The 14,632-nt window shown below is 38.5% G+C and overlaps 2 protein-coding genes across 3 annotated transcripts in view; one reads left to right on the top strand and one right to left on the bottom strand.

Annotated features, from left to right (window-relative positions):
- Window positions 1-6,122, top strand: part of Clec9a (C-type lectin domain containing 9A) — a 12,571-nt gene extending 6,449 nt beyond the window's left edge. Inside the window, exons 3-6 of the mRNA XM_005369212.3 lie at window positions 439-585; window positions 3,261-3,412; window positions 4,630-4,751; window positions 5,831-6,122. Of these exons, the coding sequence (XP_005369269.1) occupies window positions 439-585; window positions 3,261-3,412; window positions 4,630-4,751; window positions 5,831-5,963 (554 nt within the window). The 3' untranslated portion in view covers window positions 5,964-6,122. The remainder of the gene's footprint in view (window positions 1-438; window positions 586-3,260; window positions 3,413-4,629; window positions 4,752-5,830) is intronic.
- A 5,356-nt stretch (window positions 6,123-11,478) lies between these two features.
- LOC101988693 (C-type lectin domain family 1 member A) overlaps window positions 11,479-14,632 on the bottom strand; it is a 27,651-nt gene continuing 24,497 nt past the window's right edge. The window contains exons 5-6 of one of the 2 annotated variants that reach the window (XM_013354493.1): window positions 13,082-13,200; window positions 11,479-12,198 (exon numbers count right to left, since the gene is read on the bottom strand). In XM_013354493.1, the coding sequence (XP_013209947.1) occupies window positions 12,048-12,198; window positions 13,082-13,200 (270 nt within the window). In that variant the 3' untranslated portion in view covers window positions 11,479-12,047. The remainder of the gene's footprint in view (window positions 12,199-13,081; window positions 13,201-14,632) is intronic. The other variant, XM_026777106.1, reaches the window with a different exon arrangement.

Raw genomic sequence — 14,632 nt, 5'->3', positions numbered from 1 at the left:
TCAATGAGTGAGAGCTTTTTGTGTACTTAAGGAATTGAATACTTAAATATACTTAAGTAATAAAACCAAATGTTTACCAGCATGTAAACAGGGTATATCACCCTTTTAATAAACTGTTGAAGAGGAATTTTATATTGATCTTATTTTAATTAAAGTATCTCTGGGAAAATGTGTTAAAGAACTTAATAATTTTGTCCGCTCTTAGGGAGTGAAACTGGGTAAGCAAAAGAAAAATTAGCAGCCAAGAGGTTTTTTGTTGTTGTTTCGTTTTTTTATGTGTCCTTTGTAATACTTGATTCTTGGGTAATTTTAAACAAAAATCAAAAGCCAAGAAAATTATGTCCTCATTCTCACCATTAATTTTCTTTGATTCTTGTTTGGGGATTACTTCCCTGTAAAATGTCAGTGTTTGATGAGGATTGTGTGCCTTTGTCACAGTCTTCCAGGTGTCCTCTCTTGCAATGAGTCAGCAGGAAAGACTCATCCAGCAGGATAGAGCATTGCAAAACCTCACAGAGTGGCAGAGAAACTACGCCCTGCAGATGAAAAACTGCCAAGCCTTGCAGCAAAGGTCTCCTCCTTCAGGTACTTCATAGTGGACCAGTGTGATTTTGCATTATTTGTCTTATAGACTGGGCTGGCCGGATCTCATGATGGTTGGCTTCCAACTTGTGGTGTCTCTGTTGCCTCAGCCTCCTAAGTGCTGGGATGATAGTCATTAGATATCATGTTCAGTTGAGAACAGTGATCGCAGTAGAGATCCAATGCATGCATCATCTACTAAAAAGAAACAATTTTGCCTAGCCTGTTCTCCATGGATTGTTAAGGTCTGGAGTGAGTACCGAGACAGGTCTGAAAGATGGAAAATAATCAGGACATGAAAAGAGACAGGAGGTCCTTACCCAGGAGTCTGGTTAAACGTTCTCAACCATAGGGAAGCAAATTCCAGGGCCATTAACTATCATTTGTCTCCTTCAGCTGTACACCTGCAGTTTTCTAGAATCCAGACAGAAATCTTCTTACAGGGCAGGGCACTAAACTCCTGCGCAGCCCTAGTGGCTCCTGGTTTTATCTTATCAGATTGTAATTTTACCCAAGGCATCTCCAGAGCCACCTGATAGTCTCACTTATCAGAATGCAAAGATTTCTTAGAGATATTTTGAGCTGTAATTCTAGAGACTGCAGAACTGCGTGCAGACCACATGTGAGGACAATTGCCTCGGGCTCTCTTTGAGGAGCCCATTGCCCATCCTTATGTACGTCTTAGTTTAATAGTTCACCCATGCTTTTAGGTGGCTCTTACTTTTGTCCCAATGCCTCTCTTTCACCTAACTCTCATGGTTATTAAAGTCTATATTAAAATACCTTTCATAATCTCTTGCTCTGTTTCAAACTGTGTTGAAATTCTCTTCTATGTCAAATTAAAAAAAAATCCAGTTTGTTCAGAGTTCCTGTCCTAAAAGGTTATCTAAACACTTTGTCATAGCCCTGAGCTCTCTCTGTCCCCTCACAGCTGCAAGTATGATGTAATTTCTGCTGCTCTACAGTTAGTTCAGCTTCTTCTACATCTTCCGATAAAATGTTGAAAGGACTGAAATCCCTTGAACGTTCTGCTAAACAAAGTTTACAGCAAGATCAAGTGAAATGTGTGTGATTCTTAAGCAGGGCTTTAAGAATCAGCAATATATGTCACTCAGTCACTCAAACTTAGGTCTATTTTCAATTCTAGTTCCAAACTTCTCAGTTCATCTAATTTGGCTCCTGCTTTAGACTCAATAACAACTAGCTAAGCAGGAGCTGAAGGAAAGGTGTGCAGTTGGCCAACTAATCACTCAACTGACTTTTTTAATCTGAGGGAATAAAACTTAATTCCCTTGGCTAGTGAAAAAGAAACACACACACACACACACACACATCTTCAGGGTCTCTTTTCTGGTTATTTCTTCTTCTTCTTCTTCTTCTTCTTCTTCTTCTTCTTCTTCTTCTTCTTCTTCTTCTTCTTCTTCTTCTTTTTTTTCGGTTTTTTTCGAGACAGGGTTTCTCTGTAGCTTTGGAGCCTGTCCTGGAACTAGCTCTGTAGACCAGGCTGGTCTCGAACTCACAGAGATCCGCCTGCCTCTGCCTCCCGAGTGCTGGGATTAAAGGCGTGCACCACCACCACCCGGCTTGTTATTTCTTTCCTTACTTCTTTCCTAATGTATCCCTCCTATCTCTCTCCTAATGTCTTCTTCTAACTAACTTTATTTTTTTCCCTTATAGCTTCCATACTCCCACAAAATCTTTCAAGCAATATATTAATTGCAATGTGGTTACTTTCTATTTTTCAAGTGAATAATTACAATGAGCAGACGTGAAAAACAGCTTGTTTCCCATTTCCTTCCATGACTAAGCATTTTATGTATTATAGGTAAAAAAAAAACTCCAAATTATTCCCAAAGACTCACATATATTCACTAAGCAACTTGTTTTAGATTAGCAAGTAAGATATTTTTCTCTGCCAGCTCTTTCATTGACATCTGCATTTTTACAGTTACAAAGAAAGAATCAATCATTTTATTATTTTTCTCAAAAGGTAATCATATAAAAATTTTCAAAGTATGAGTTCAGTCTTGGAAACTGCTTATGAAGTGATTCTCACCCCACATGGAGTGCTTCTCTCTAGTAACCAGTGTTCTCTGTGTTTCTCTGTCTCCCTTAATAAGACTATGCTAGAACCTCTCATCAAATCTGTGCTGTTTAGTTCCTCTGTGTGCAGGTCACTGACTGTTCTTTGGGAGTGTATTCTTTCTTAAGACATGTTCCATAAAAAGCACATGAAATATTAAAAGCTAATTCTCAATTATAATGAAGTAAGACATTGTTTCTTCATATGTTCAGTATACACCTGTTTCCAAGCCACTCTTTTCATACATTAATTGATCTCTTTCCATATATGAAACATTTTCTTGATTAAGTCTTATAATTAAAGAATCAATTCAAGGCTTACTTCTCATCCTAGTCAATGGCTCAGTGGGGGAAAATTTGATCAGTTTTGATATATGAGGAAAGATTTAAGTGAAGCCATCTCCACGTTGATTTTTAGCTGAAACCAATTTTCAGAGAACTATTTCGAGTGGAAATTACATAAATCTTATTGTGCTCAGCCTCAGAGAAGCTGGACAGGTAGGTGCTGCATCATGGGTACCATCTGCTTATTTTAAGGGAGTTGGGATGCCAATTTCGTGATTGATGACTATTAAGGAAATGTTTATGTTTTGAAGGTAGTAACTGCAGCCCTTGTCCACACAACTGGATTCAGAATGGACAAAGTTGTTACTATGTTTCTCAAATTTGGAAAATTTGGAATGGCAGCAAGGAAAATTGTTCAAAGGAGGGCGCAAGACTCCTTCAAATAGACAGCAAAGAAGAAATGGTAAAGACTCTTCTCTGATTTCATGTCATTCTGAAAATACCATGTTACTCATTTAAATGAAGTACAGAGTCTCATAAGATTCCTTAATTTTCCATAGCAGTGGAAATAGTACATTTTTATATAAGATAGTATATTTTTAACATAAGAAATAATGAGGCAAAATAGAGATTTATATAATTTCCTTTCCCTTTAGCTGGAGAAGTGAAAATGAGGTTGGTTTTTCATAAGTTGAGGAATACAGGTAGTTTATGACCTTAGTCGACCGAGAAAGAGGGAGGAAAAGGACGATAGAGATGTGAATGCTCCCCATGTAAATACATATACATGCCAACTGCAGATGTTTTTAAATGTATTATGCTTAAGTGTATGATGACACATGCTTGTAAACCCAGGACATAGAAGTCTGAGACAGGAGGAACTCAAGTTTGAGACCTGTGTATCAGAATAAACCCTGACTCAAAAGCGAGCAAAAGTTACAAAGAATAAAACCTGAACTGATGCCATGAAATGAATTGGCTTAATAAGAATGAACATTTGATAACTGAAATGTTAAGCTTACTAATCTGACTTACTGGGATCTTAAGCTTACTGGTGAAGCCATTCTGTCCTTAAATAGAATATCTGAAGTAGAATTCATAGTTAGACCTTTCTCACCCTAACAAAATGTCCAATACCTGACGTTCAGCCTCATAAGAACAATGGGAAATGTAAAATCATGCAGCAACTCAAGAAGCTTTAAATGACATTATGATAATTATTTAAAATTACTTTCTCTAAAAATTTCGTGACAAAATAAAACCTGCTTCATGTAACAAAATGTGTTCACAGTGAGTTGTGGCTGGAATCTCCAAAATTTCACATATTAAAATTTACTGGGGGAAAAAATGGCTGCCATGGTGAAGGAACAAGCAGATCTTTCCTTTTCATGATGAAATGTCAATGAGATTGGTTTTACTATCTGCTAGACTCTGTATCTGCGCAAAATTTAATACCAGATGTATGTATTTTTCATAGTATTTAGCACACCATACTGATTACCCTGTCAAAGAATTGTGCGAGTGTGTGTGCATGTCCAACTTCACTTTAATGTCCCCTCTCCTCCAACACTTACGTTCTCACTCATTTCTGATTAACCAAATACCAGGCATCACATGGCCCAAGAGTTGGGGCTGCTGCTTCCTTTTCTGCACTTAGAGTTTGTGCCTTGTGTTTTATAGGATTTTATCGTCTGCAGCCTGTGGAAGCTCAGAAGAGGGGTTGAATACTGGGTGGGAGTGTATCAAGAGGGACTCAGCAGATCTTGGATCTGGCAAGATGGTTCCTCTCCTCCCTCTGACTGGTAAGTGTATGAAGGAGACACTACAGGGAAAACTAGGAACGGGAAGAAATTTTAAAAGCTTACTCTGTATCTTGTGTTTCTTCTAGAAGACATAGAATTATGACACTTTTCAGAGGGTACTGATTAGAATTATAGCTACTCTGCTTATGACTTGGTTTTATTGTTTCTATTGCTGTGATGAAACACCATGACCAAAAAGCAAACTTGTGGAGGAAAGAGTTTATCTGGTATACATGTCCATATCTCTGTTCATCATGGAAGGAAATCAGGACAAGAACTCACACAGGGCAGGAACCTGAAAGCAAGAGCTGGTGCAGAGGTCATGGAGGGGTGATACTTACTGGCTTGCTCCTCATAGCTTGCTCAGCCTGCTTTCTCATAGAATCTAGGGACCACCATCCCAGAAATGACACCATCCACAATGGACTGTGGCCTCCCCCATCAATCACTAGTTAAGGAAATGCCTTACAGGAATGCCTACAACCTGATCTTATGGAGGTATTTTCATAACTGAGATTCCCTCTTCTCAGGTGACTTTAGTCTTTGTGTTAATTTGACATGCAACTATCCAACACAGCTTCTAAATCTTCTTCATCCGCTCTCCTACCATCATCCTCTAGAAAATTCTTATTATAATTTGAGTGTCTAAATGTTCAGTAATATATAGTATCAAGAACATTCTTTGTGTCATAAAGTTGAGAGAGCCTTCTGGTCAAAAGGTTGTAATAACTATTGTGCAATTTCTATATTGGACTTTCCAGATAGGAATGGAGATTGGTGGACACAATCTGGTGCCTTAGTATTTCAAAACTGAGTCAAGAGAAACATGGTAGCTATAAACTACCTTTATGTAAACATGACTTTGGTTTCTTTATAAGTTGTTTGTTCAAATTATACCATCCATGTATTTTTATTAAAACTAAATAGCTATTATTTGAAGGATAAAACCACCACAGAAGAATGCCTCATTAAAGCAAATTAAAATAAATCCAATGGCATCTCTGGAGTGTTTCCTTGTCAAATATCATTGTAATTTTCAAATGTAACCTGTAACCTGGAAACCTAACTTACTTTTTCAGGTTGCCAACAGAGAGTCAGTCATCAGTCAGCCAGACCTGTGGATACCTCAAAGACCGTTCCCTCTTCTCGGCTAACTGCAGTAGCAGGAGATACTTTATCTGTGAGAAGAATGTATTCAGATCCTGCATCTAAAAAACATCTTAAAGCCACCTCTGATGCACAAAGCTTTAGAAGAAGTAAGTCAAAGAGCAAATGCAGGAGGAGACGGGTGTGTGGGCCATGAAGGGCAACTGCTTTTATATTTATGTGCGGCAATATTTTTGAAAGCTTTGCAGATTTCAGTTGAACTTATTCAGTGCACCGAGGAGAAAAAAGATTTAGAGATACAGAAGACCTGACCCATTGAGAACAAAGAAGAGAAAATTATTTCTTGTTTATTTGGAAGAAATCCAGCCATCGTTGTAGGAGTTTGCACAGTAATCCCTGATTTGCTTTTTTAATAAATAAATTTGCCACTGTACTTAACAATTGATAGAGTTTTCTTAAGATCAACTTCCAGGAATTGTATACCATATGATCATGTTCTGAGAAAACTCAGAGAGATTTCCAAACTGTAGTGTTACCACCAATCATATGCCTGGGGTCCTTCAGCTTTAGAGAGAAGTGAGCAGGATGGCATACCTCCAGAGCTGGTACTCCTCTTCTGAGGCCCAAGGCCTAGGAGTTGACCTCACAGATATAGAGGCTTACAGTTCCTAACCCTTGGAGTTTAGGGTCTATTGTTCTAGGATCTGGGTGTGCAGGCTGGAGGCTTATTGCTCTGGACTTCAATTAGCACTGGCCCCAGCTCTTGGCAGCTTTTGAAATCCCAGACCTTCAGCAGCAACACCAGACAGCAGTCAGTAGCAGCAGACAGCTCCCACTAGTGTTCAAGTTCTTAGACGGCTCTTCCCCTAGCCCACTATTTCTCTTTTCCGGTAGGCCACGACATTCTGTCTTTACTAAGCCTTGCTTTTCTGCCTTTTCTTTTATTGTCTCTGACTCCACCATTTCTCAGTGTCTCTCTGCTTCCGCTGTCCATCCTTTCTGCCATGACCACTCTCTGGAATTCTTCTGCTGGTCTGGCGCCCATCTCTTGTGCCCTGGTGGTGGTGATTGAAGAGCAGTAGCTGCTTCTGGTGCTCAGCTCACTTAATAGACAAGAAGACAGCACAGACTCTTTACACACTCACAGGTCTTCCCTGGGGGCCACAGGTTGGAAGTGCTCCCCCTCTGGCCAGAGTGGGAATAGCAGCAAGATAGGCCTGGCCATCCGCAGTTTGCCAAAGAATGCTGCTTTCCACAGGATGTTCCAGCTAAGTGAGCATCGCAACAGGACCCTGTCTTCAACCATGAGGTAGTGATCCTCTTCAGCAGCTAGAGTGTCCTCAGAGTAAAACACCCAAACAGCTCGATTGCCATCAAGGCGGTCTGACCCATTGTTAGTAAAGAGGCTGCTTGGCTGATAGCTTGAATCATTCACAAAAATTAAAAGCCTATTTACAATAAAGACTTACTAAAACCCCAATATATTATGATTTTAATAGCACTAAACAGTACTTTAAAAAAGTTATCATTTAGCAGGTTTAACTCCTTCCCGAAAGCTGTAGAGTCATTGACTCTTTCTGGTCTGTCTTAGAAAGAATGAAGACTTCTTCTAGTTGTAGAGTTGACTGTGCTTTTCAGGCTGCAAAATTCTACTGGGAAAGGAACCTTCTACATAGGTGAAGGGATGGATAGTCAACACATCAGCACCAGCATGCCCTGCACTGTAGGTGGCACCTTCGATGCCACCACTCACCAGTCAAACAGCTCACAGTCTGCGATGCCAAGATTAACAACCTGGCACTTTCAACTGCCTGTCTCTGTGCCTCAACTTCCCCACTATAAATTTATAGTACAATTCACTTCAAAATACTGCTTAAGAATGCAACCCTAATGTTACATGCAGACAATAGAAAATCATATTTTAGGTAGGAAAGTTGACATGAAAAAGCTTGCCATTTACAGGAAGGAAAATTTTGATAATTGTTATTATCATATTCTGTGTCTACCATGTGCCATCTCTAAACCTTACTACATAGCGTGCTCTCAATAAATAGTTGCTAAATTCAATATGGTTGTATTTAATCTTTCATTCTGACAAGAAGACGCTGAGAGGTACAAGATTTTCATCCCTTCCTTCTTATTACAATGGCATAACAGATAAATAATTTTAAAGAACCTGATTTACTGAGGCAGCAGAAATTATTTAAATGAAGCTAAGCATCCTTCAACCTGAAGTTCATTTCTCAGTGGCTATGGTGCCGTAGAAATGAGAAGACTGTGCCTTTGTCTTGTTTTTTACCTTGAAATGGCATTTAAAAGGTAGAAGCACACATGCGCACACACACTCACTCATACACACACACACACACACACTCACAAAAGAAATTTCTCTAGCTTTCTGCTGATCCTGGGAGAATAAAGAGCTCAGAGACTGTGGAAGTTGTAGACTGTGTAGTTTTTGCAGCTGGCAGCTGGTAGCTAAATATACTAATCTGGAAAACAGTAACAATGGTGATTTTTAACAGTAAAGACTGTTTGTCTCTGAGATTCTTCAAAGGCTTGTCATTGGGCTATGTTTAGAGAAAGGATGGGAAGCACTGACAATTCTTCTCAGAAAAGTACAAGGAAACCAAATGCAAACATCCTCTGGCTGATGTTATCCAGCCTGTATACATGCAATGCTGTATTTACAAGCCTGAGATTTATCTACAGTGCAGATGATACAGGAGTCTACAATGCCCCAGGCAGTCATGCTACACCTACACAGTTGCAGAGGTTGGGAGAGTTCTCAGTGAAGATTGCTAGTGATCCAGGATGCCTGTCTTTTGTGATGGTAATTAGCCATAAGAGGACCAGATTCATATTCCAATCCTACCAATGATAAATTATGTACTTTTAATGCATCTCACTGAGTGAACTTATTAAAAAAGAGAAAAATGATAATTCCTCTGCAATTGGAAAAAGGTTCTGCTACATAGTATTGTACACTAAATGCACCAATAAAATACTGAAATAATATTAATAGACTAATACGTTTGTTGTTAGAATCTAAAGATCTATTTATACAGTGAGTTTTGAGTATCTCAAGTCACACAGTACTTTTTGTGTGACTTTCAAAAACTGCACTTGACTCCCAAACATTAAGGCTGGCCGCAGGACAACCACTCAACTTTTGTACCTAGTATGTAATCTGTTTGTATTCCCCCATTACCCTTCTCAAACTTCCTGCTGTCATCAGGTTCCTGACCTGTTTCCTGCTGATAAGTCCTGAGAGTGTTCAATATCCTCAGGAAAGAAATAGCTCATTGTGTACCCAAGGGAGCGTGTTCTATGGGAAAGGCCATGGTCCCTGTTTGAGTCTTCCTGCACTTTCTTCATAATTACCTACACAGTAAGAGACCACAAAAATGTCTTCCCATCCTTCTCATCCTGAGAAAACCAGTTCATGTGGTTTCCATTTTTTATTAGCAGCAAGCCTTATCTTAAAATTCATTTTATGATTGATTCTTATTTCATAAATGTTTGTAGAGGCAGTGTTGTACCTACTCCCTTTTCTCATCTATTGGATGTTTGTTTATGATGTTATCAATTTTATCAGGCTTGGATACAGAAAGGGGGACTAAGGGTAATAATGAAGAATAAGATCAAGAAAAGATATTTTTTAAAATACAGTTTCTTTCCTTTTCCCCCTGAAATAACATTTTGCTTGAGATCTCCGATTGCAAATAAAAATGCTATCACGCTCTAGATAACTAGACTTTATCAGTCAATAGTAGTTAGAGAGAAAGGTGTCTTCTTCCCTCCAGGAGTCCAGAATGCCAGAGTCAAACTTAAACATGAGAATCATGCTCCTTGTTTACAACTAAGTACACAAAGTTTGTGACTTTCTCTTGCTGACTCCTGTTTCCTTCTGCAGGTTTATGCAACAATTGCTTAATAATGTATTTGACCTTTATTTTCTTATTTTTTAGGTTTTTGTATTAGTCATTTTAACTGAGCAGGAAAACAGTCATCATTTTGTTAATTATGGAAAATATTTGAGAATATTCTTTTACCTTTAATGAATAAAGAATCTGTATTTGTGTCACCCTATATTTAAACAAGAACCACTAAACCATTTTAAATATTTTCTTAATTTATCTTACATTTTCTACTACAACCTACATTATGAGACTAACTTCACATTTGCTTCAATTTAAGTAATATCATTGGGAAATTAAAAATATTTCAACTTTTTAATCAGCTACATGAAGTGATGTGATTTGCTCAATAAATAAATCAAACCAAGAGAGACCTAAACCCCTCAAGTTTTCAAACTAACCATGAACACATTCTGTTTACTTGACACAGTAACCCTGCACAGAGTTCATTCATCATTGAAGAAACCACCTAGCTAGTTGGAAGGAAATCTAAAAGAAAATTTAAGCAGCCCATCAGTCATGTTTAGATAAATGACTGTTATCAAACTGAGTCTTATGAAAATAAATACAGAATTGTTCTCATTACAAAAGGGCTAATTTAGTAATTTCACCATGAAATAGATGTTTCCCAGTTTTTACTGTTGAAGATTAAGAGTGTGACATCTGATACTGGTGCTGTCAACCCTATAATGCTGGCTTCTCTATAAGCAATGAATCCAGTTGACATGGTGTTATTCACAACAACTCCCGTTATGGCTTTGAATGTCATCACCCAAAGAAGCTAATGTCTAGTCAAGAGTTTGGCTGTGTAAACTTCATAGCTTCTCTTTCTCTTCGAACTCCTGTTTAGATATCATGTGGTCTACCACACCTCAGTTACTCAACAGACCAACATCGATGTCGCGATTTTGCCACAACCATTTCACTTTAGAAATATCATACAGCCATCCTTTTGAAGACAATTTGTTTTGTATACTTTCTTATCCTCAGATATTCCATAAACAATAGCCTCAGAGTGGCTCCACCAATGGTCAAGGCACAAGTAGTCAAACAGTCTGTTAACACGGTAGAGAAAAGCGTTCCCTTGCTGATTTTCCCCCAAGTAACAAATCCATTCTAAAACCAGACCCATTTCACATTATTCACACATATTATTATTAAATCTTTAGTACCTGGAAGGTATAAACATGTTTCAAATGGAATGGAGGAAGAATTCAAACTATTATCTGTGCATTTAAAGAGACTAAAATTTCTCTCCAGTCTCCTTGTTGGAGTACAGGGACAGTAATTCTAACTTATATGAGAGGTGAGATCATCCTAGGAAACATGATTGGAAAAGGACACAATGATGGACTGGAGATTGACACAATGAGAGCCAGTTTGGCTGGAAAGATGATCAGCGGTGTAGCAGGTGGAGCGATTGTTAAGAGCCTGGGAGAGACAAAGTGTGAACTGAGAACAAAAAGGATTAGCTGTGTATAACAGCACAGGAATGGGATGTCTGGTAGTTTCTCTTGGACTTCCTGTTAGGACAAAGGACCCCAAAGGACCCTACTTCCTTTTTCTCTATTCTCTGCTTTGCTTTGTTTTTCTCCTTTCTTCCTTTCTTCCTTTTCTTTTCTTTTCTTTTCTTTTCTTTTCTTTTATTTTCTTCCTTCCTTCCTTTCTTCCTTTCTTTCTTTCTTTCTTTCTTTCTTTCTTTCTTTTTTAACGCTATTGTTCTTTTGTTCCTTCTTGCTGTTTGAGAAGAGGTCCTCAAATAGCCTAGGTTGGCCTCCTTTCTATGTAGCTGTGGGTGGCCTTAAACTTTTCATGTCTTGCCTCCACCATCCAAGTGCTGAGAGCTGGAAAGCACCAAGACTTGTGTAGACACCACCACACAACAGTGAGTGGTTTCGTATCACCCCCTCTATTTTCTTATGTGCCTCTTTTCCTAGTGTAAAGGAGACATGGGGAAACAGGGTGAGAACAGTCACTGAGAGACAGCTGAAAGCCTTCTGTAAATCAAGGAGGACAATGCTCTAGCCTACCTGAGGCTAATTAGTGCTTCATAAGAATTTTTGTGACGGGTAAAAGTGTGTAAGAACTGGTGCTCAGGTATGAATGATGCTGAGCCAGAATGAGGAGAACCTCTCGAGTACCAGTCCCAGCAGCTGACTCTGTTTTCCAAAGCTTTGAATGTCCCTTTAGTTGGCCTCACTTGATTCAGTCCTTTGGCTGGTGGTTGAAGCTGACCTGTTGACTTCCTCTGCTCAATGTTTGATGCCACCTACTGGAGCACCTCTGGCACCACTCTCCCCGCCATCCGCTCACAGGCACACCTCCTCAGCTCTTTGCAGTCCTTCGAGAAAGCCTTTCCATTGAAGATGGTCATACAGTCCCTGTTCCTTAGGTTGGTGGGATCGATTATAATCTCAAACCTTAGGAAAGAAAAAGAGAAGAATTTAATGGGGTCAGAATTTATTTCTAAAGTGGCACATATAGGAACAATAAAAATCCATCCCTCGGGTGACAGAGATGATGATCTCTATCCCTAGGTTGTCCTTGCTGGAGAGATGGGGCCAATGAATTCAGTTTTTAACTCTTCAGTCACCACTTTATTCTTAGAAGTAACTGACCACTAAAAGCAACAAAAACTGTTCTTAGATAAAGCAGAAGCACACTCTGATTTTACTGATAATTTAAAGTTATCTGCTATTTCTAGTATTCAGTTTACTTAATTAAAAACACAAATGATTATAATATTACATCATGTTCTATCATACACAGAGAATGGAATCTAGTCTAACAGAGCTTTAAATGTAACAAACTTTCCTAAAGAAATTACATTTACTCATGCTATGGAATTCCACACACACCCTCTCTAAATGCTTCCGTAGTAAATAAAATATTTTAATTTGCATAATAAAGTGCAGAGAGCCAAGAACTCTCTGAGGCAATAACTCAATCCTGGCTATTGACAGATTGGATGACCCTGAATGACCACTATACATCTGAGTCTCCTTTAATTATTCGTCCAAATGAGATCTCCTCTCCCTTTTCTTTTCTCTCTTCTTATTACTCACTTCCCAGTAGTGAGTGACTCCTAGACACTCACTACTGAAATCAGCCAGGAAACCACCTGCTGATATTTGATAATCCTTCCCTTCTCTCTCTCCCCTCTGTTTTCTAAGCCATTTTCAACACAAGCACCTCTGGGCCTCCACCTGCAAGCACACTATGCAGTACAAAACAGATGCTCCATAATCACTGCTAATCTGTCTTTATTAAATGCCTCTCGCACAGAATGCTCTGAAGGCTTACAGTTCAAAGGAGTAAGGTGTCCCATCTGTCCACAGCCACGCTTTGCCACTGCCATTGCGGGAGAGCCCTGTCCAATAAGAGTAGAAAAACTCAGAGTAGCTCTGAGGCATGGCAAAATCCTGGAAAGGCACACAAGAAAATGTTTAGCTTTGAGATGCTTCAACCAGGAGTACAAGGCACTTGTCATGAAGCCGTTTAGAAATTTGACAAAATGATATGCTTTGTGTTAGTAAGCATAGAATATATGTTGATATTATGAAATCAGAACCCATATCAACCAATAAAAATAGTTGACCAATTATTCTTAATGTATAAGATTAAGCACAAAATTGATAAATGAGAGGAACTGAATGTGGTGGGGCACGCCTTTAATCTCAGCATTCAAAAAAACAGAGGCAAGTGGATCTTTGTGAGTTTGAGGCCAGCTTGCTCTACATAGCCCACTCCAAGATAGCCACAGGTACAAAGTGAGACCTTGTCTCTAAAAATAAATGAAGGAAAGAGAGAAAGAGACAGAGAGACAGAGATACAAACACAGAGAGATACAGAAAGACAGAGGGAAAAATGGAAGGTCTGAAATATGGCTCAGCTGGCTGAGTGCTTGCCTAACTTCCGTTGAATTTTGTGTTCACTCCTTGTCTCTAAAAATAATTTAATTTTAATTAACTGATTAAACACTAAATCCTATTGCCATTACTCTTGATTAATGAATTAAAACAGAACAAAAACAAATGGGAGAAATATTTTTAAAATAAGTGAAATTATTCTAGAAAATGGGAAAACCTATTAGTACAAAACTAGAGAAGTAATTGTTATAAACAAGAATAAAATTATGGAGATACTTTAATGTAAAAAGAAGTAAGGGAGATTTAGAAGGATAATATGAACCTCACACAATAAAGAAGAGAAAAATATACATTTCTATATGCCAATATATGTCAACTCCTTTCCCAATACTGAGCTGTAAAAACAAGCATTGCATGCTTTACTTCATATTTGAATATTAGTTCTGAGTCTTTATATACATGTATTTGAATTGGGGTACTTGGAATGGGCAAAAAAATAGTAAGATGCCATTGGGACATTTCACATAAAATGAAATAGAGTGCCAGTGTTATGAAGGAGAGAAATGGAGCAGGAAGGGCTAAATGGGATGCAGGTGGGAGGACAGGGTAGAGGAGGGAGCATGTGACTAAACTTAGTGACCTTTGAAAATGCTGTGTCCATATATAAAAGGGTTTAAATGGAGTTATCCAATATTGGGGCAGTGCCTCAGCTAGACACCATAAGCTATCAAACAAAAAGCCACATATCAACAAGTCTTGGGATGTAGCTTAGTGGTAGGTTGTCTACTTTGCATTCATGAGGCCTGAATCCAATCCACAGCACTGAAAAAAAAAATCCCAGTTCCATATCTGTGCCAAAAAAATTATTGCTCAATTACAAATGGCTCTTCTAATTGGAAGAACTGCATATATGGCTAATAATAATAAAAAGATTGTGGAGCATAACAAGGCTCCTTCAAAGCAACTCATAAAAGTTGCAAGCAGA

The sequence above is a fragment of the Microtus ochrogaster genome, unplaced genomic scaffold (assembly GCF_000317375.1).
Source record: "Microtus ochrogaster isolate Prairie Vole_2 unplaced genomic scaffold, MicOch1.0 UNK46, whole genome shotgun sequence".
In the NCBI taxonomy this organism is placed as follows: Eukaryota; Metazoa; Chordata; class Mammalia; order Rodentia; family Cricetidae; genus Microtus; species Microtus ochrogaster.
This window is presented reverse-complemented; position numbering and strand designations above follow the sequence as displayed.